The sequence below is a fragment of the Coregonus clupeaformis genome, chromosome 34 (genome assembly GCF_020615455.1).
Source record: "Coregonus clupeaformis isolate EN_2021a chromosome 34, ASM2061545v1, whole genome shotgun sequence".
NCBI classification, from domain to species: domain Eukaryota; kingdom Metazoa; phylum Chordata; class Actinopteri; order Salmoniformes; family Salmonidae; genus Coregonus; species Coregonus clupeaformis.
In genome coordinates, this window is record NC_059225.1 from 2,310,179 (window position 1) to 2,331,086 (window position 20,908).

At 43.1% G+C, this 20,908-nt stretch overlaps 2 protein-coding genes across 3 annotated transcripts; both read right to left on the reverse strand.

Annotated features, from left to right (window-relative positions):
* Positions 1-546: 546 nt before the first annotated feature.
* On the reverse strand, positions 547-16,717 carry snx16 (sorting nexin 16). 2 transcript variants are annotated; one of them, XM_041861931.2, is made up of 8 exons: positions 16,590-16,717; positions 14,688-15,330; positions 11,942-12,028; positions 8,587-8,735; positions 7,874-7,943; positions 5,971-6,107; positions 5,739-5,867; positions 547-2,882 (listed from the first exon to the last, which is right to left on the reverse strand). In XM_041861931.2, exons 2-8 carry the CDS (start codon positions 15,159-15,161, stop codon positions 2,765-2,767), a joined length of 1,164 nt encoding a protein of 387 aa, XP_041717865.2. In that variant the 5' UTR covers positions 15,162-15,330; positions 16,590-16,717; the 3' UTR covers positions 547-2,764. The 2 variants fall into 2 exon arrangements, with proteins under 2 accessions (XP_041717865.2, XP_041717864.2); XM_041861930.2 differs by having other exon boundaries at positions 5,739-5,870.
* A 1,105-nt stretch (positions 16,718-17,822) lies between these two features.
* Positions 17,823-20,725, reverse strand: idi1 (isopentenyl-diphosphate delta isomerase 1). The gene is made up of 5 exons (XM_041861935.1): positions 20,324-20,725; positions 19,830-20,005; positions 19,166-19,258; positions 18,949-19,079; positions 17,823-18,690 (listed from the first exon to the last, which is right to left on the reverse strand). Exons 1-5 carry the CDS (start codon positions 20,470-20,472, stop codon positions 18,373-18,375), a joined length of 867 nt encoding a protein of 288 aa, XP_041717869.1. The 5' UTR covers positions 20,473-20,725; the 3' UTR covers positions 17,823-18,372.
* Between the last annotated feature and the right edge of the window lie 183 nt (positions 20,726-20,908).

Genomic DNA, 20,908 nt, shown 5'->3' on the forward strand with positions numbered 1-20,908 from the left:
CTGTGAAAGCGCTCAGCTCATAGCAAGAAACGAACATATCAAAATGAGACATTTAGAGAAATGGCGTACTCACAGTCCACTGTACTATACACGGAGTGCACAAACCATTATGAACACCTGCTCTTTCCATGACATAGACTGACCAGGTGAAAGCTATGATCCCTTATTGATGTCACCTGTTAAATCCACTTCAAATCAGTGTAGCTGAAGGAGAGGAGACAGGTTAAAGAAGGATTTTTAAGCCTTGAGACAATTGAGACATGGATTGTGTATGTGTGCCATTCGGGGGTGTGAATGGGCAAGACAAAATATTTAAGTGCCTTTGAAAGGGGTATGGTAGTAGGTGCCAGCGCACCAGTTTGTGTCAAGAACTGCAACGCTGCTGGGTTTTTCACACAACAGTTTCGTGTGTGTATCAAGAATGGTCCACAACTCAAAGGACATGCAGCCAACTTGACACAACTGTGGGAAGCATTGGAGTCAACATGGGCCAGCATCCCTGTGGAACGCTTTCGACACCTTGTAGAGTCCATGTCCCGACAAATTGAGGCTGTTTTGGGGCAAAAGGGGGTGTAACTCAATATTAGCACAGTGTTCTTAATGTTTTGTACACTCTGTGTATATATTATACTGTACTGAGTATGGCTTTTTGGGATGTTTGTGTATACTCAACAATGACAACAAGTGCTCAGATTATGGCTTATCGTGATTTTGAGTCTGGTCAACATATTCTCTCTCACATACATTCACAAGGGAGCGGAACCATAGAATGGAATCCCTAATTCTAGTTCTAGGATTGGAATACCCGTAGTTCACAGGCAGTGATGAGGTCAGTGATAGTGGTCTGGTAAGTTAGAGGAAACTGATTCCATGCAGACAGGGGTCATTCTGCTCAACTTTGATATATGAATGATTCCATCCACCAATCACATCAGCATGAATCAGTGGAGTAACAAAAAGGAGAAAGCATGTCTTTTGTCCTTTTGAACGTGAGTAGCAGAGCAATATACATGTATACTGTATCTCTTTATGACTCTGGCAAGTAGCATTCAGTCACATTTGTCTGGCTTCAATGAGTTTCTTCTGATAATGTATTTATGAAAAATACATTTCTTAGTGTAGAAATTGGGTTAATTTGGGCATAAAAGATAGTGATTTCATGGAATGTGGGATCGACATGATAAACAAGAGGTGTCTGAACGCTAAGGATGTGAACGGTCCCTCCATTGTGGCCCGTACACTGATATGTTAAGGTTCACTTTGTGTTTAGACCTTCACAGAGATGACGTGGTTTAGTAGTGCAAGCAATGCAAGACATCAAACATAACAGCGGCAAATCAACAAATGTCAGTTCAACAAATGTGTAGGGTCAAAAATATAAACTATCACTGAACCAAACTAGCACACAAACACATGGACTCATGTATTTGATGTACCACCCCCACAAATACTTCCTGTTCTACCTGTGTGAAGATACTGTACGTCAGATCGGCAGTGCAAAGCAATGAGATGTGACTACATGGACCATATTAGTGGACAAGCTAAATTACATATATATATATGAGCTCTATCAATCTCCAAATATCTTCCAACCGCCCCATAACAGCCTCGGCCTTTATAATAACAGGAAATTACATGTTAATCCCCTCCATTTTGTACACAACGACCGCCAGAATATTCCCACGCGCCAGTCCTTGTCCAGAGTCATCGTCTGTGGCCATACCTGCTATAGCCAGAGGGTGGTGGGGTTTCGCTGATGCAGAGGTGCTGTAGTAGTCAACCTATGTGAGGTTCCATTTCTCCATCTATGGATTTTCATATGGTTCATCATATTGCAAGACCCAATCATCCAATTGGCTTTAAGGTGGTGGTGGAGTCTCTCTCCCTCTACAGGTTTTGGTTGTGAAGCACTGGTTGTGTGTGAAATGGCACCCTATCGGCTATTCAGTGCACTACTTTTGACCAGGACCCATTTGGCTCTGGTCAAAAGGAGTGCACTATATAGGAAATAGGGTGTCATTTCATACACATCCACTCTTTGGCTGGGAGACCACGGATCTGGGGGCTCTGGAAACCTGTTTCGTACAGATAAGGTGTGGATCCAACTAATCCCAAGAACCAAACTAATGAGCTACAGTAATAGATACAGTTACCAGTTCATTTGATGGATGCATTCCTCCTACGTCATCTGGCTGCACCAGTCTGAGCTGGATGTTTTGTCTTCAAGCTTCCATTAGCAAATTGACTAGGTGAATCTGAGGACTGCCCTCACCTTTAAAAAAAAACAACGTGTTTCATATTAAAGTGTCCCTGCAGGTCTATGCAAGGTCCCTCACTTACTCTATCCACAACTTCATGGCGACAATTAGCCATTGAAGGAGTGTTACAGAATAAAGTGTCCCTACTCTGCTCCTGTCAGTATCCTTGTGTCCAGTCAGGTTAACTGGAAGCTGATCAGACCTGGGGGTGTTACTGAATAAAGTGCCCCCATCCAATTTATATTCTATCTGACAAACAGTGGCCAGGGTCTGTGGAAGTCTGAGCAAGGCAGGGGGTTGATCAACTATCCTGCCGACAAACTGAACTTGAACCGATGTCGGGGGGATCACGTCCGAAGCCCCACCCTCAGAATGTTTCAATCCCAAGATCCTTGAGTAACAGTGATCACAGTCATTAAGGAGGGAGGGGGGGGTGGATGGAGGGAAGGAAGGAGGGGAAGAGAGAAGGAAGGAAGAGAGAGGAGAGCAGGGTTGTCCCCGGTGGCTCAGTGCTCCAGCCGAGCGTCACACACCTGGGTCACCTCGATGACGGGCGGAGAGCTGCCAGTGGCAGGTCCACACCAACACCCTGAGAGACGGAGAGACTGGTGGGCCTCACACTTCCTGGAGAGATAGAGGGGAGAATTGAATATAGAAAATGTAAGTAGAATAGATGGACCAGTGTAGGTCAATTGAAGAGGGGATGAACATTTCAACAAACAAATCTCACTTATAAAAGACAGTGGTAACACATCGAGACACACCAGAAGAAGTACCGAGACCATCACTGCACATGTGAAAGGAACTATAAGTAAATAGTCTGGAGTAAAGACCCACAGGTCAGTCAGAAGATATGGACAATGGTACTAGACACCATTATCACAATTAACAACAGGACACCAGAGAGTGAAGGGAAACTTCAACACTAAGAGATCAACACAGGCCCTAACTACACAGCAACACGGGGGTGGACTAGGAAACAGGTAGAAGACATGGAACAACATGTGGAAGGACCAGGGTACATAGTGGGTGTGGCAGGGAAGAACAGCATACATGATACCCATATGGTGTGATGTATTCAGAACCTCCAACTAGTGCACTCTATCTCAGATAGGGGCTGCACAGCTGCGTAACATGGAGGGAAAAACACAAAGGAAGGATATGGTCAAGGTCAACGTCAATCAACAAAGTAAGACAGAACCAACCCTGCTGTTGCCACCAATCCAATCTACTGTATGTGCACATTGTCTGGCTCTGCAATGAACCCTACACACAGCCCTTTAGACCAGGGATCATCAACTATACTGAACAAAAATATAAATGCAACAATTTCAAAGATTTTACTGAGTTACAGTTCATATAAAGAAATCAGTCAATTTAAATACATTAATTAGGCCCTAATCTATGGATTTCACATGACTGGGAATACAGATATGCATCTGTTGGTCACAGATACCTTAAAAAGAAGGTATGGCGTGGATCAGAAAACCAGTCAGTATCTGGTGTGACCACCATCATGCAGCGCGACACATCTCCTTCGCATAGAGTTCATCAGGCTGTTGATTGTGGCCTGTGGAACGTTGTCCCACTCTTCTTCAATTGCGGTGTGGATATTGGCAACAACTGGAACATGCTGTTGTACACGTCGATCCAGAGCATCCCAAACATGCTCAATGGGTGACATGTCTGGTGAGTATGTAGGCCATGGAGGAACTGGGATATTTTCAGCTTCCAGGAATTGTGTACAGATCCTTGGGACATGGGGCCGTGCATTATCATGCTGAAACATGAGGTGATGGCGGTGGACGAATGGCACAACAATGGGTCTCAGGATCTCGTCACGGTATCTCTGTGCATTCAAATTGCCATCGATAAAATTGCAATTATGTTCGTTGTCTGTACCTTATGCCTGCCCATACCATAACCCCATCGCCACCATGGGGCACTCTGCTCACAAGGTCGACATCAGCAAACTTCTCGCCACACGACGCCATACACGTGGTCTGTGGTTGTGAGGCCGGTTGGATGTAATGCCAAATTCCCTAAAACAACGTTGGAGGCGGCTTTTGGTAGAGAAATTAACATTAAATTCTGGCAACAGCTCGTGGACATTCCTGCAGTCAGCTTGCCAATTACACTTTCTCTCAAAACTTGAGACATCTGTGGCATTGTGTTGTGTGACAAAACTGCACATTTTAGAGTGGCCTCTTGTTGTCCCCAGCACAAGGTGCACCTGTGTAATGATCATGCTGTTAAATCAGCTTCTTGATATGCCACACCTGTCAGGTGGATGGATTATCTTGGCAAAGGAGAAATGCTCACTAACAGGGATGTGGTCCTCTGTAGCTCAATGTGGTCCTCTGTAGCTCAATTAGTAGAGCATGGCGCTTGTAACGCCAGGGTAGTGTGTTCGATCCCCGGGACCACCCATACGTAAAAATGTATGCACACATGACTGTAAGTCGCTTTGGATAAAAGCGTCTGCTAAATGGCATATTAAACAAATTTGTGCACACAATTTGAGACCTAAGCTTTTTGTGCATATGGAACATTTCTGGGATCATTTATTTCAGCTCATGAAACATGGGACCAACACTTTACATGTTGTGTTTATATATTGCTTCAGTGTAGATTCAGCCGCGGGACAATTTTTTATTGAGCAGATGGTCAGGGGGCCAGAACATAATTACTAATAATTTGTAGACTGCAAATTGACTGCAAGAAGCCCAGACAGATACCATATTTAACTAAAACATAATCATTTCAAACCTTGCTTACATTTGTATATCTCCTATTCAATCTGATTGATGCAGTCTTTCCTTTCCCAACCACTAAACACAGCTCTGTCGGTTCTGCAATCCTCAAGGCTTTGGCATTTTTCATTGGAAGACTATAGAGAAAACACACTGCATGGCTTGATATGACAGATGATAGTTATTTGGTATTCTACACTGCATTCCCAGCTAGCTACCTTCACTACTTCACTAGCATTAGGAAAATTAAGTTCGGAGGGTGTGGGTTGCTGTTTTCACAAAGGCTTTTAAGGTCATTTCTGTTTTTGAAAGTTAATGCTCTGGGGGAGGGGAGAACAGTAGTATGCCGCTTTAAAGAGACACTCAAGCAAAAATCAGCTAACGGCAGTTGAAGTTTCAAGTCACAAGCACAGTTCACTTTGAGGAGATTGATTGTGATGGCCACTGCTATAACAGGTGGCATGATGCCAGCTGGTCTTCAGGAAGAGGGGTTGATCATTTGAAAAGACAGCTAGCTGAATGAAGGGAGTTTGAGCATTATACAAAAGGGCTTCTGGATGAGAGTGCGCGTGTAGTGCAGTGAAAAATCAGCTATGAGTTAGAAAAGCGCGGAACCCCATCAGCCCATGGTTGTGAATAGTGTCTTGAATAATTAATCGAGGCAATGTTAACTTACGGGATATAGTGAAACCTTGATTATATATATGTGTGTGTATGTGTGTCTTACCCATTCTCTTCTGACATCATTTCCTGGTCTGCCTCGGCGGTTGATGACTCCACGTCTCCGTCTGCGTCTACGCTGCTATCACTGCCCTGAGCTGACAGCCCACTCTGGCTCTCTGGGGTCAGAGACTCCCTGCTTAAACATGCACACACACAAAAATCAGTTACACACCCTAGAAACATAAGCCATGTAACACACTTGCAGTAAACCTGTGTGTGTGTGTGTTGTTCAGTACTTGATGCGTTTCTCCAGCAGGTGGATGTGATGGTCCTTCTCCTCCAGTCTCTTCTTGAGGGAGCTGATCTCTCTCTGCTTCTCAACCAGCTCTTTCTGCAGACGATAGTTACTCTCCTCTAGAGTCTCACAGAACGCCTGGGGGAGGGGGGGAGAAAGAAAGAGAGAAAGAGAGAGACAGGGGGAGAGCGAGAGGGAGACACTGAGTGATGAAAACGTGACAGGACAAAAACATTTACATTTTAGCCATTTAGCAGACGCTCTTATCCAGTGAGTGCAAAAAATTTTTCCCCCCCATACTGGCCCCCCGTGGGAATCGAACCCACAACCCTGGTGTTGCAAGCGCCATGCTCTACCAACTGAGCTACACGGGGCTCCAACAACCAACATTGCAAAAAAAACTTGAGCCAAAGGGGTAAATTGAGCCGCCCTTATTTCTAGGAAACCATACACAAAATGTATAATTTCACCAAATAATTAGGAAGAGGTCATCATTTCATGGAGTCTGTACAGGACAAAACCACATAGAAAAAGCAAGTTAGGTCCAAAAAACAGATTTCCACCAAGTCAAATTAATCTATTGTGTTAGAAGTTTCAAGTTCCAGTTCTCTGCTGCAAATGACTGGAACGAACTGCAAAAATCTCTGAAGCTGGAGACACTTATCTCCCTCACTATCTTTAAGCATCAGTTGTCAGAGCAGCTTAACGATCACTGCACCTGTACACAGCCCATCTGTAATTAGCACACCCAACTACCTCATCACCATATTGTTATTTATTTTGCTCATTTGCACCCAAGTATCTCTATTTGCACATCATCTTCTGCACATCTATCACTCCAGTGTTAACACTAAATTGTAATTATTTTGCACTATGGCCTATTTATTGCCTTACCTCCATAACTTACTACATTTGCACACACTGTATATAGATTTTCTATTGTGTTATTGACTGTACGTTTTGTTTATTCCAAATGTAACTCTGTGTTGTTGTTGTTTTTAATCGCACTGCTTTGCTTTATCTTGGCCAGGTCGCAGTTGTAAATGAGAACTTGTTCTCAACTGGCTTACCTGGTTAAATAAATAAATAATGAATAATGAATCTAAGTAGATCATTTTAAGATTGTTCTATACATTAGTTGGGGTCTCTATAAGCTTCAATATGAGGTAGTTAACCTATCAATCAATCAATCAAATGTATTTATAAAGCCCTTTTTACATCAGCAGATGTCACAAAGTGCTATACAGAAATACAGCTTAAAACCCCAAACAGCAAGCAATGCAGATGTAGTGTATCCCTGTAGCTGTGTGTCTAATATAGTTTAAATGTTTGCCTTGGGGTAAGTTGGGCCAATGGCCAATGGTTGAGCCTATGGCAAGTTGAGCAAATTGAAGTGTTTTCTTCCCAGGCGTAATTCAAGGCATTATCACTGGGATATGAGGTAACAACAGGGCATGGCCTAAGTGTTTGTTAAGTGTTTAAATGCTTAAAATTATTAAAAGACAAAAAAGCGATTGTGATTGTGTTGAATTGTCTTTGGGAAATAAAGATATACATGGTTTTAAAAAAGGTAGTGGTAATATTTCATTCAGAACAAAAATGTGTATGAGGAGAGGAAGCCAAATCCAAATCCACCACTACCCAAAACTGTCAAATCTATTCTAATGACAGTTATGCTAATGAGTGAATATGCTAATTAGATGTGGTGCTGGCATCGGAGGCTCATTCCAGATAGAGAACAACAAAGCCTGTCCCAAATTACTCCCAGGATTATGGGTCACACAAACAAACGACACTGCAGAAACTGGATTGAGCTGGTCTCGTTTGGGTCTATGTGACTTCTCAATAGGCTTTGGTGAAAGTCTACTTAAAGTTGCATGCTGGTAACAGAAGATCATTCTCACCCGGCTCTCCTCCAGACTGTCAAAAGGACCTGGAGGATCATCTAAACACAGGAACTCCCTCACCGCTATGCTGTTAAAAAGACACAAGGAAGGAGGAAGAGTTTTAAAAATCTACAGGAACTTATCTTTCCCTACCAAACAAACAACCTCAGGGTACTCACACACACAGACACTCCCCCAAAAGACAGTGTATCTATGATGGATTGGGTATAGGTTTTGCTGTCCATGTCAGCAGCATTGCCGCCAAGGAAACTAGAGAGGATATCATAAAAGGTTTGTATTACAACGCTAAATACAGTTACTGTGTAATGTATGCTTTTAACCTTGACTACATAACTCTAATATAGCCTGATAAAAGTGTGTGTGGATACATTCAGCTGTTTCCATAGACCTTCATTGTTGTTGGCCAGGTGCTAAGTCTGTGTCTCAGGTCATGGGCAACCAGCAAGTCCATCAGTAACCTCAAGGCTGTGTGTGTGTGTGTGTGTGGGTGTGGGTGTGTGTGTAACCTCAAAGCAATGTTGAGGTGTGCACTGCATGATGAGGCACCTTGAATACATTTTGATTTCTTCTGTGTTTCAAAGCATCTCTGTTCACACACACACACGCAGTCACACACACACACACGCAGTCAAAAACACACACGCGCAGTCAAACACACACACGCGCAGTCAAACACACACACGCACACACGCAGTCACACACACACGCACCAGTTGGCGATGTCTTTGTGTGCCACCAGGTTCTGCAGGAAGGCCTGCAGGCCCAGCTGTCTGTCCTCTAGGAAGTCAGAGTTGTAGTTGTCTTTGAACCAGCGCTTTGGAGGCAGAGACAGTCTGAACCCTGGGAACATCTCCTTCAACTGAAACTCACAGACAGAGACAGGTTGGGCAGGGGAAAAGCAACACTGATACACACACTATCTTAAAAACACACACAGTACACACTGTACAAACACACACACGTAAAAGAGAGAAAGAAATATGGGCCAATTATCGCAATAACACCACCATCACACCCTGAACAAATGTAACATCACATGGTTTGTTATGACCAGGAAAACCAAACAATGCCTGTTTGCTCAACAGGGGAGGGGCATGTGTTGTTGATCTTTCAAAAACACATCCATGTCAACTCTGCTGCAGAACTCTTCAAACAATAACAGAATTATCCCAAATTCCGATTTAGAAATACAGCACATCCAGCCCAGTGTTCATCCTGCTAGGCCAGTGTTCATCCTGCTAGGCCAGTGTTCATCCTGCTAGGCCAGTGTTCATCCTGCTAGGCCAGTGTTCATCCTGCTAGGCCAGTGTTCATCCTGCTAGGCCAGTGTTCATCCTGCTAGGCCAGTGTTCATCCTGCTAGGCCAGTGTTCATCCTGCTAGGCCAGTGTTCATCCTGCTAGGCCAGTGTTCATCCTGCTAGGCCAGTGTTCATCCTGCTAGGCCAGTGTTCATCCTGCTAGGCCAGTGCCCGTTCTCACAAATCAGAGTAGGAGTGCTGATCTAGGATCAGTTTTTAAATACAGTGGGGAAAAAGTATTTAGTCAGCCACCAATTGTGCAAGTTCTCCCACTTAAAAAGATGAGAGGCCTGTAATTTTCATCATAGGTACACGTCAACTATGACAGACAAAATGAGGAAAAAAAATCCTGAGAATCACATTGTAGGATTTTTCATGAATTTATTTGCAAATTATGGTGGAAAATAAGTATTTTATTTGTGGCGTATAGTCGGCATTTAGCCTTCTGTAGCATTTGTGTGTTATTACTAGAACTATTTCTAACAGAAAAACGTAGTAGCCTATCTAAATGGCATTGTTGGCAGTGTGCTTCCTTGATAGGACTATCATGCCAACTTCTTCATTTACATTTTTACATTTTAGTCATTTAGCAGACACTCTTATCCAGAGCGACTTACAGTAGTGAGTGCATACATTTTCATACTGGCCCCCCATGGGAATCGAAGCCACAACACTGGCGTTGCAAGCGCCATTCTCTACCAACTGAGCTACATGGGGCCTCTTCACAATGTGATAAACAGAAGAGGATAGCCTAGATTTAAGAAAATAGTTGATGATATGGCTGTCACATAAAGCACTTCAGCTATAAGACTTTCATGGTTGTTAGCCTAATTCACATGGTCTTTCTCCCCTTGTCTGTCTCTGACCTGTCCCGCTAGGAGGTGGCTTCCTGTGGCTGGCTAGGCCAAGCTACTGCTGTTGTTGTTGTTGTTGTTGTTGTTGGGACACTGGCTCTTTGTGTGCTGGGGGGGGCAGAGGGGATTCACTTAATTTCTGTATTGCTCTCCAACACAAAAGGGCTGCTCCCACAGCACTGATTATTACACACCGTCTCTCCCACAGTACTGATTATTACACACTGTCTCTCCCACAGCACTGATTATTACACACCGTCTCTCCCACAGCACTGATTATTACACACTGTCTCTCCCACAGTACTGATTATTACACACTGTCTCTCCCACAGCACTGATTATTACACACGGTCTCTCCCACAGCACTGATTATTACACACCGTCTCTCCCACAGTACTGATTATTACACACTGTCTCTCCCACAGTACTGATTATTACACACTGTCTCTCCCACAGTACTGATTATTACACACTGTCTCTCCCACAGTACTGATTATTACACACTGTCTCTCCCACAGTACTGATTATTACACACTGTCTCTCCCACAGTACTGATTATTACACACTGTCTCTCCCACAGTACTGATTATTACACACTGTCTCTCCCACAGTACTGATTATTACACACTGTCTCTCCCACAGTACTGATTATTACACACTGTCTCTCCCACAGCACTGATTATTACACACCGTCTCTCCCACAGCACTGCACTGGCACTGCAGTGGTTAGCAGCTCCTGACCAATTCTGCTATAAAAATAAAATAAACTTTTGTAGATAATGTCTCGGACATCATTTCTTATGATCGAAAACACCTTCTGGACATTAGAACAGTGATCACTAAACTTAATCTGGATGACAATTTCTACTTCAACGAGTTGGCAGCTCTGGATGTAGTGTTGTCACAATACCAACATTCTTACTTCGATAGCGATACCAGGTTTAGTATCACCATAGTCCATACCATTACGATAGCGATACCAGGTTTAGTATCACCATAGTCCATACCATTACGATAGCGATACCAGGTTTAGTATCACCATAGTCCATACCATTACGATAGCGATACCAGGTTTAGTATCACCATAGTCCATACCATTACGATAGCGATACCAGGTTTAGTATCACCATAGTCCATACCATTACGATAGCTATACTAAAACAATACCACAAATAAAGGCATATTGGCCAAAGTCACAGAATGGAACTTGATCCAGACAGATCTAAAGATCATTACATTTGAAATTTTTGAAATGTTTATGTATGCATTAATTAAATAAACAATCATACAATCAATTTGAATTTGATTTTTGACCAATCTAGCTCCATAACATAATGCTAATAATTTATTTGAATGGTAAATCTCTATTGATAAACTGGGCAAATGAAGATGTAGCCTAGGCCTAGTCACAATACAGGTGAATGCATGTAACAACATTTGAAATAGTATTTTTTACATTGGATAAAGGTAGATACTCAGAGCTAGAAAACGGTATATCATACACTGCAGTTGAGGAACAATGGTAAAGTAAATCTGCTTTGAAAGCTGATAAACTTGTAACCCCACTTTTGAGAAAATGACCCGTGAATGTTCTGGTACACCTACTGGAGAGCTCTTTGTCTACACCCATTCATCACCGTTCACACCCTCTTAAGCCTTGGCCCCACCCATCTCTTTAAGGATTCCCATGTGAGGCCATGTGCTAAACAGAGTAAGTAGTGTAGTAAACAACCAAAGATTTCAAGACTAAAAGTGGTAAAAGTAGTAGCCTACAATAAAGGAAAAACTCCAGGTAAAAATACACTTTATCTAGTCCTTGGCCTATATCCTAATCTGACTTTGGTGCATTCATCAGACAAACCCTTTCTCCTATGAGGCCCAGGACAGTCCAAAGACAGGAGTGAGGACATACCTTGTCGTTGAGTCTGGAGAAGTCAGTGTATCTTCTGAAAACCACCCAACTCTCCTTCTGAGTCTTCCTCACCAGGACCTTATACACCTGCAGCAGGAGGAGACCACACACACATTAACAGCTCACCTTTGACCTTATGATGGCAGTTATCTTTATATTCAATTACAGTCATAGATTAACTATGTTTCCTTTTAAACCACAGCAGCACAGTGCACCTGAGACTGAATCTAACAGATAATTATTTTCTCAATATTAGTAAAGACGTATAGTAGAAGCTTAGTAATAACAAGAGACAAAAACAATATGGATGTGAGCTTGTTTTTTAGAATAGCCTACTTTCTCCCTTTCATAACCAATGTATTTTTAAGAAAGTCAGACGTTTATCATTTCTTCACCTCATCTATCTCTGACCCGTTCAGTCATTTCAAACCACAGGCTTTCAGAACACACTGCCTGCGTCACGAATGGCACCATATTCCCTATATAGTGCACTACTTTGGCCCTGGTCAAAAGTATTGCACTAAATAGGGACTTCATGTGCCATTTGGGACACACCTCACTGATTTGGGGTTTTATGGAACACCTTTGATGCCAAAAGCTATTCTAAGCCTGATAAACATTTCTAAGTCCAACTCCTGGGGTTTGTTTAGAGCGGTGTGTCTGAGTGAGAGGATAGACTGATGCAGAGCAACCGAGAAGGTGATCCAGCCAAGGTTCACAGGAACACACTGGCACTAATATCAAACAGGGTTAGCAGGAATTTGGAAGCCAGGAGAGAACAGTACCTAACTGGCAACAGGGCCACAGTGCAAAAGGGAGACTAATAGGCTGTAAATCTAATAGAAACCTGGCATCATCATGTGTACATTATGTCCACAAACTGAGGTTGCGGCCCAATTGGCACCCTATTCACTATAGTGCACTACTTTTGACCAGGGCTCTGGTCAAAAGTATTGCACTATATAGGGAATAGGATCCCATTTTGGAGTTACCCTAAGTAAGATCAAATCAAGACTGAAAGGATATGAGACATTGTGTACTTGTTGCAAATGATGCATTCTATTTTAGATAGCCTTCAGAGAAAGCAGTGGGAATGCAGAAGCCATTTTAGGAGTCTTAATTACTGGACTTGACCTTTAAATCAGTGAGTGTCTGTCGTCTTCAGCAGCAGATTCTGATTCCCCTTAATTAAAGTGCTGCTGGAGAGTGAAATTACAACGGCTGTTTCTGAGTGGAAGGGGCAGTACTTTCCACTGCAGTACCAATCTGCAACTAGGCTAGATGATGAATATACAACTTGAAGCCATGCGCAGCAAACACTTTAAACAAAAGTGTTAGGCCTTCAATACAACTAATATAGTCGCCCAAATGTAGCAAACTATAAATGAGAGAGAAGAAGAATGTGCAACCACTCAGCTGCTTTGAGTCAAATCCTTATCCCGCTGTATCATCATCCATCTGTACTGGATGAGAGGGATGCAGGGGGTTAACAAATGGTTATTGATGGCAGGGCTGCTGTACTGAGATCATGATCAGATCAGCATGATTTCACACGAGTTCACATTGGGCCCAACATTCCCACTCTCTAGTCAGAGCCATCATCCTGCCTCTGAAATTATTTCCCAACACATCCCTCAGTCGCTCCTAATAACATCCAGCAGTTCACACACCTCTCCTCACCTCCGGCCATGCCCTGGCATGATATTGCCACTTTTGGCAGGCGGCTGGCGTTAATAATCTGTTCTTGATCCAATGGCACCTCCATCTCCCTAACACTCCTAAATATCTGTCCAGACAGCAGGAACAGTACAGGGCTTCTAATCCCATCTACGGGAACAAACACAGGGGGAGAAGGCAGACTACAGACAATCCACAGACTACAGACTATCCACTGACAACAGAGTGACTATGCGCAGACTACAGACTATCCACAGTCACAGAAACTACAGACTATCCACAGTGATCTATAGCAGAATTTGGTTTGTGACTGTTGACCAGACCTTAGCCACCTGGGATAAACTCTAAACACACAGGAAATAAGAAATAGCCTGGGGGGGACGGGGGACGACGACGACAGGCATTGACCATAATGAGCTGGAGTTGGGGACACGTCAGTCAGGAAACAAACAGACTAACCTTGACAGACCATGATAAATGAATGTTAATGTAGCCTAACTAAAGCCAACTGGTCATTTCTGCCACTCCATGCTTAGCTCAGAGCTTGTAGGGATACTTTGGGATTTTGGCAATGAGGCCCTTTATCTACTTCCCCGGAGTCAGATGAACTCGTGGATACCATTTTTATGTCTCTGTGTCCAGCATGAAGGAAGTTAGAGCTAGTTTTGTGAGCCAATGCTAACTAGCATTAGCACAATGACTGGAAGTCTATAGGTATCTGCTAGCATGCCAAAATCTCGAAGTATCCCTTTAAAATATCCAGTAATGATATTAATGACAGCAACAACATTCACAACAGGCCCAGTCATCAAAATGGAAAGGAAGGATATTTCAAATGACTTGCAACTAGGGAAAAAGTGGTTAAAATAAGGAAGAAATGTTTGTTGACTAGTTGAGTTTGGCATATAGCTAGGCTTCCTGCTGGTCACTGTCTTCCTGGCATGTTTAAATTGCATAGCCTGGTCCCAGATCTGTGCTGTAAAGCCAACTCCTTGCATGACAATAGCCATAGGCAAGACAACACAAACAGATCTTGGACCAAGCTAAGAATTGCCTCCCTCTCTCTCACCGTTAACTTGGCCCGCTCCTCCATGACCTCGTAGCCCAGCACGGTGGGGGTGATGGGCCTCTCCTCCCAGTCTGAGGACCCTGTGATGGACCCTGGAGGTCCTGGTGGCGATTCCTGGTCCATGTTTGTCCAGGAGGAGCTGGAGTACTCCACCGTGGGGTCCAGCCCAAGCCCGTTCAGCCTGGCCCGGGTCACTGGGCTCTGACACTGCAGCAGGGAGGGTGGAGAAGTGAAGCAGCAGCCTCTCTCTGAGCTCTGGGACCGAGTCCCTCCGACTCGATTCACTCTCCTCCCAGGGTCACGGCCAGGGCCCGGGGTCTCATCCCTGGGGCCTCTAGTGGAGGAGGACTCAGAGCTGCTGGAGACACTGTTCAAAGATGAGGTCCTCTGAGGCCCGCGCCTGGGCTTTCCGTTGGCCCCTGGCAGGGTCCTATCTCTGATGGGGACAGGTACTGGCACGAAGGGCGAGGACATCTGGCTGGGCTGTCTGTGTCTTCCCTCTGGTTGTCAGATACCCCAACCCTCCTCACCCACCTCTCCTACTGAACTCTCACTCTCACAGCCTGGTAAACTGGCAGGGCAGCATAGGAGGAGCTGGTGAAAACAGACAGGCCAGTACGCTCTCTCTCTAGGATCCAGCACCCTGTAAAAAATACAGAGGATACAGAAAATAAAACTGACTTATCAACCCACCTTTTGCTTGCTGATCATAAGGAAGCAGCATACTGTACATTGATAATGTTAGTGAATACAGTACTGTCCCCTGAATGAGGCCAACTTTTTGCAAATTGCAACCAAGAGGCACATAAATTGTTGATGAAGCCAGATGTCATTTATAATTGATAGTTGTGTGGCTGAGTAAAATGTATGGGGGTCTAAGTGAGAATGGTCCCTTGCACATTAAAAATGCTTTCCTACAGCCTGGAACTGTATTGACTGCTTGGTGTCTGTCTGACAGAGCTCCCTGCCAGTCAATGGCTGCATCGCAAATGGCACCCTATTCCCTATATACTGCACTACTTTTGACCAGGGCCCATAGGTAGTGCACTACAATGGGAATAGGGTGGCATTTGGGAAACACATAATGACAGCGCACTAATTGAGCATGGTTGAGTAAGTCAGTGGAGTGTGTGTGGTCTGATATTTATAGATTAAAGACAAGGCTTAAAATACATGTGACACAAATAAACATCCCAGATGGATTGTGTTGCTGCAGAAAAGGCTGAATAGATCAATGTCTTCCTAGCTATGTCCTGGTTTGCTTTGTTCACAGAAGCACACCACATAGCTAGTTAGCCACAGTGTTGTGTGTCTCACTCACAGATACACACACAGGTGGGCTAGGTCTTGTGTTCAGAGTTAATAACCTCATAAGGACCTTCATATTAAAAGTCTTTGGACTATTTCATGTTTCCACACATAAAAGTCATAACCCAGCTTTGCTGCAAATGTGATCTTCCCTAACCCTGTGATGTGTAATGAACTTCTTGTTGACTGTAAAACAGAACTCATGTAGGGAGGTAAAGAGGAGTTGTAAACATGAAAGGCTCTCTCCATAATGAGGCGCCAAGTGGTACCTTGGCTGAGTACTGATTGTTTAAAATTGTTAGCTTTTGTACAAGCTGGAGCAAAGGTTAGTTACATCACTGAAAACAGGGTAAAAGAGTTCCAGCCATCATTATGGTCCCTTGCACAGCTCATTTGCCATTTAATTCATATAATAGCTATTCGAAAGATCAAGCTCTCATTCGGTTTAGTCAGCTGTCGGTTAGCAAGCTGATCATCTGGCAAGGCTAACGTTAGCTACTAGCTAGTTAACGTTACCGCAGACACTTTGTGCTTCATTCAACAGCACAGAAGTACGAGATAGCAAACATGTGTTCTCGGCCTAACGTTACTCACCACAAGATGGACTCGTTCCACGTTAAAGTTCAGTTTCATCATCATAGATGTTGACATTTCTGGTTGTGTATAGTGAAAGATATCCTACTGGCTTTTACCCACTGTCATAAGCCAGACTGGTGTACAACGCTGACGATAGTCCCTCCGGGAAAAGTGGACGTCATCACGCATGTGACGTGACGCAACAACACATCTTTGGGATGCAAAGTTGGGTCGCAAATGCAAAAACAAAATTGCAAAAGCAAAAAATAGGATAAGCTACATATATATGGCTTTGGTAAAGCATAAGAAACAGTGAATTATAATGCCAGAGAGTGTTATAGAATCCTGACAAATGTTAATTGGTACGGTAATTGGCTGTACAATAGTATTTTTACACAAATTCCAGAATTTCTGTTCAATCACTGCAAAACATCAGTTACATCAGTCTCCTTTACAAAACAATGAACACTGATGGAAATTGTGCATAGTTTATGATATGAAATGGTGAATGCACTGCAGGATTTGATAACCCTTCAGGAAACCCTCTAACCTAATAAAGTTGGGGCCAGAAGGTAGCCTGAAGGCTGCGCAGACATGACAGCAATCGGACTGACCCATGGCTCTGACAGGGAGGATGATTGAATTGCAGCTCTATAGTGCACTATAAAGGGAATAGGGTACCATTTCGAACATAACCAATATGTCTATCGGTCAGAGACAACACAAATGCTTACAAAGTCACACTGGCTAACTAGGGACCCCTGGAAACAGAGCAGTTGAAATAAGAGCAGCAATTTCTGCTCTTACCTTAATCTTCAAGTCATTGCCTACTGTGTATGTAACAGGCATCTCTCAATTTATCTGGGCCCACTACCCAGCCTGTGACCTGATTTTGGCTAAACCATTTTTTCAGGTCATACAAGGAAGCAGACGCAAGAAAGCATCTTAAAAAGGACTACCACCCTGGAGCACAAAATCACAACTTTTAAAATGTTGTCGTTGAATGTAAAAGTAGTGAACATATGCATGGAGGCATTTTTACATTGTGGAATTTCAACACCAAACATGTGGAAAGGTTGAGGCACAGCACAGTTGAACGCATTCCTGAAAAAAGCACAGTAAATGAGCTTTTGAAACTACGGTGTGTGTTTACTGCCACCTACTGTTCAATGGTGTGAAGTGCATGTCAGAGGTACCTGGCTCTATTTCAGAAAATATTCTATTACCTGTTAAAATCCCCAATTTGTTAAATGATTTTATTCCCTAATTAGATATTTTATTGAAGTCAAACGCAACAAAAATTCTGCTTATTCATAATCAATTTACATTACTATACAATGGGAAATGGGAAACAGTGGCAGATTGCTAAAATCAACATTACTAACAACCTTAGCCTCAGTGACAGTCAGGCACTTATATAGCTCCTATATAAAAGATATGCTATACAGTACAAGCTATACAAAAATCATACCTCAATACAGCCTCATAATCATTCCTTTTTTAAACGGGGTCAATTCCATTTTATTTTCACTCAGTTCAGGGATTGAATTGCACTCCTACCACATCATTCTTTCTATTCAATTTACAGAAATCTAAAAAGTATCAACCCTCAAACTCTAGTAAGACTAAAAACAAGTACCCTACGTCCCTCATAGCAGCTTTCCATGCAAACCCTACACAAACAATGTCTACATCCCAAATGGCACCATATTCCCTATGTAGTGTACTGCTTTTTACCAGGGCCCCTAGGGAATAGAGTGCCATTTTGGAAGGTAACCAAAGATTCTCATCCTACGCAGAATCACATCCTGTGTATTTTGTCATGATCCATGAACTGTTTGAGGTTCTGCAGGTTGTCCCACCACTGGAAGAGGAAGGTCTCTGCGATGAGGCTGAACCAGGGCGTGATCAATAACTTGTTGTTCTTGGCCTTCTTCAGCATCTCTTTCAGCTCCTCTTTGGTGACGTAACAGTGGGTCTTGATCTCGTTGGGGTCTGGGTTCACCTCTATGTCTTTCTGCATGAAGAGGATGTAGTCGATCTCATGCTCCCCCCACACACCATCTGACTGGGCCTTGTAGTGGATACGGGTTAAATAGGTCATCTCCTCTGGTGGAACCTGAGGGTGAACCATTGGACATGATTAGAACAAAGATGAGCAAAGGGCAACTATTATCAAACATACGGTAGCTAAATCTTACAACAGCATACATATCTCAAAGCTCTCAAACACTGTCCCAATACTATATACTCCATAAAGCAAAGCCAGTTGCACTTTAATTTACCGTGCACAAATTACTAGATATTTACTAAGAAATGACATGATAAAATGGTTATTACATTGTAATAATCTGGGAATAACCTATGAGAGCTGTACCTGATCCATGGGAATTCCCAGCTCTGCTTCCAGTCGTCTTGATGCAGCTCTCCTCACCCCGATGGCATCTAGCTCCTCCAGCTCACTGGATGTGTGTAAGGGGTGACTGCAGCATGTGTTGGTATAACACCCTGAACAGAAACAGGGAGGGAAACTCCACTACTGATCTGATGACTATCAGCATTAGTGTTTAAGAGTCATTGGGTTGTTTACTGACCTGGAAAAGTGATCTTAGCATCAGATCTCTGTTGTAAGAGCAGCTTGTCTTCACTGTTGAACAGGAAGACGCTGAATGCACGATGCAATAAGCCTGGAGCAGAAGAGATCTGATTAGTTACCATTCAACATGACTGTGAGCTGCATGGCTTTGCAACACGGCTTTCGTATTTGTAGTATATAGAGCAAATGTTGTAGGGGGTTAAATATTGTTTAATAATTTACATTTCATATCTGACTCCATTTTAATATTATAGTTAAACAATGTGCAATCAAGTATTATGAATTTAGCTGACTAAGATCAAGGAGAGGCGAATGCAAAACGCAAGTATTATTTTATAAAGTTGTAAAATGATTGAACTCACATACAAGGCATAAAACTGAAGTCACACCACATTATTATTATAGGCGTATAGAGCTTAGAGAAGGGCGGACTGACCCTTGATCATTGTCCTTCTGCGTTTTGGGGCAATTTGCCATGCGGCCCCATGGTGACAGAGAACACATAAATTGGGGCAGGCCCTACAATGTGGTTGTTTCTTTTATCCTTCATAATCACTCCATCTCAGTGTGAGTGGCAACAATGTTGACCAATTTGAGAGACACCTGGGGTATAGATCAGCAATAATCAGAGATGACACATAGCCATAGGGCTGTTAGTCTACCTTTGTCAATATTAGAGTTGAGGTGGCAGTTCTTCTTGCTGTCTGCTCCAGTCTTCTGGTCGTTCTCGTCAATAAGAATACACATCTCTGCCAGCAGCTGGACCTGCTTCTTGTCCATATTATCCGTATTTATTTCAGGCATCCCGACAGCAGACCCTCGCAGCTCTCTCACCTCACTGTTGAGCAGAACAACAATGATTTGATTAGCAGATGGGCGCCTATAGCAGTACAGGTTTCCGGCCTACATTGGAATGGTTATTCGTGCATATAATATTTAGATTGCAGATGATTTGAAGATATAGTTGAATTCAAGTACAGTAATATGAGGCAAGAAGGCTCTAAATACATGCCTATCTAGGCTATCGATACAACAGGCGCATGTAACGTTTAACGGTAGCACAATAAACAGACACTAGAAATGATGCGTTCGCTGCTGCAGACAACAGCAAAAGAATAAACAAATGCATGCATGTCAGTAACAAGCCAATACATACCTTGATAGATTCCTCAAAGAGACAGACGTGGAGTGAAATAGAGGATTTCTTGTAATGCCTAGTCTTCCAGAAACAGGTATATTTGGCTTTAACAAAGCACGTCCCTCGATGGACACCACCCGAAGCACCGCCCACAAGCCGCGCACCATCGCCAGACCAATCAGATAGGATGGGGTCGCCAACACGCCATCGAACCACCTCCGGCTTTCAAGTGGAATTAAACCTTGGACAACGACTTATCCACGTAGAATACGGTCTACACAATCGCCGATAAGAAAGCACAACTCCTTATAAATGCACAATGCAGTTTCAGCACTAGAAATGACTTTTTACTTACATTCTGCTTCCGACGATTATCAGTACACACATTGGCAAGTCTCCTTGTAAAACACTGCTCATCGCTGACGTTTGAGTTGATAATTGGTTCTTACAGAAACTGAAATCGTATTGGCTAGTGATGGGAAACGTATGCCTTATCACATGACATAGCAGCACAGCGGCATCTCTCCTACTCAGTTTTATGAAAGTGACGTAAGCTAAAACAGTCAAATATGTATTAAAATGTATTAATTTACAACTTTTTAG

Excerpts from the sequence above, each read along its gene's own strand:
- snx16 (XM_041861930.2), bottom strand. The coding sequence starts at position 15,161 with ATGTCCTCGCCCTTCGTGCCAGTACCTGTCCCCATCAGAGATAGGACC. Across the intron at positions 6,108-7,873 it reads ACAGTCTGGAGGAGAGCCGG|GCGTTCTGTGAGACTCTAGA; the intron begins GTGAGAATGATC and ends CCCCTCCCCCAG. Across the intron at positions 5,871-5,970 it reads CTGCTGGAGAAACGCATCAA|CAGGGAGTCTCTGACCCCAG; the intron begins GTACTGAACAAC and ends TGCATGTTTAAG.
- idi1 (XM_041861935.1), bottom strand. The coding sequence starts at position 20,472 with ATGGTGCGCGGCTTGTGGGCGGTGCTTCGGGTGGTGTCCATCGAGGGA. Across the intron at positions 20,006-20,323 it reads TCTTTGAGGAATCTATCAAG|TGAGGTGAGAGAGCTGCGAG; the intron begins GTATGTATTGGC and ends TCTGCTCAACAG. Across the intron at positions 18,691-18,948 it reads TGGGAATTCCCATGGATCAG|GTTCCACCAGAGGAGATGAC; the intron begins GTACAGCTCTCA and ends GTTCACCCTCAG.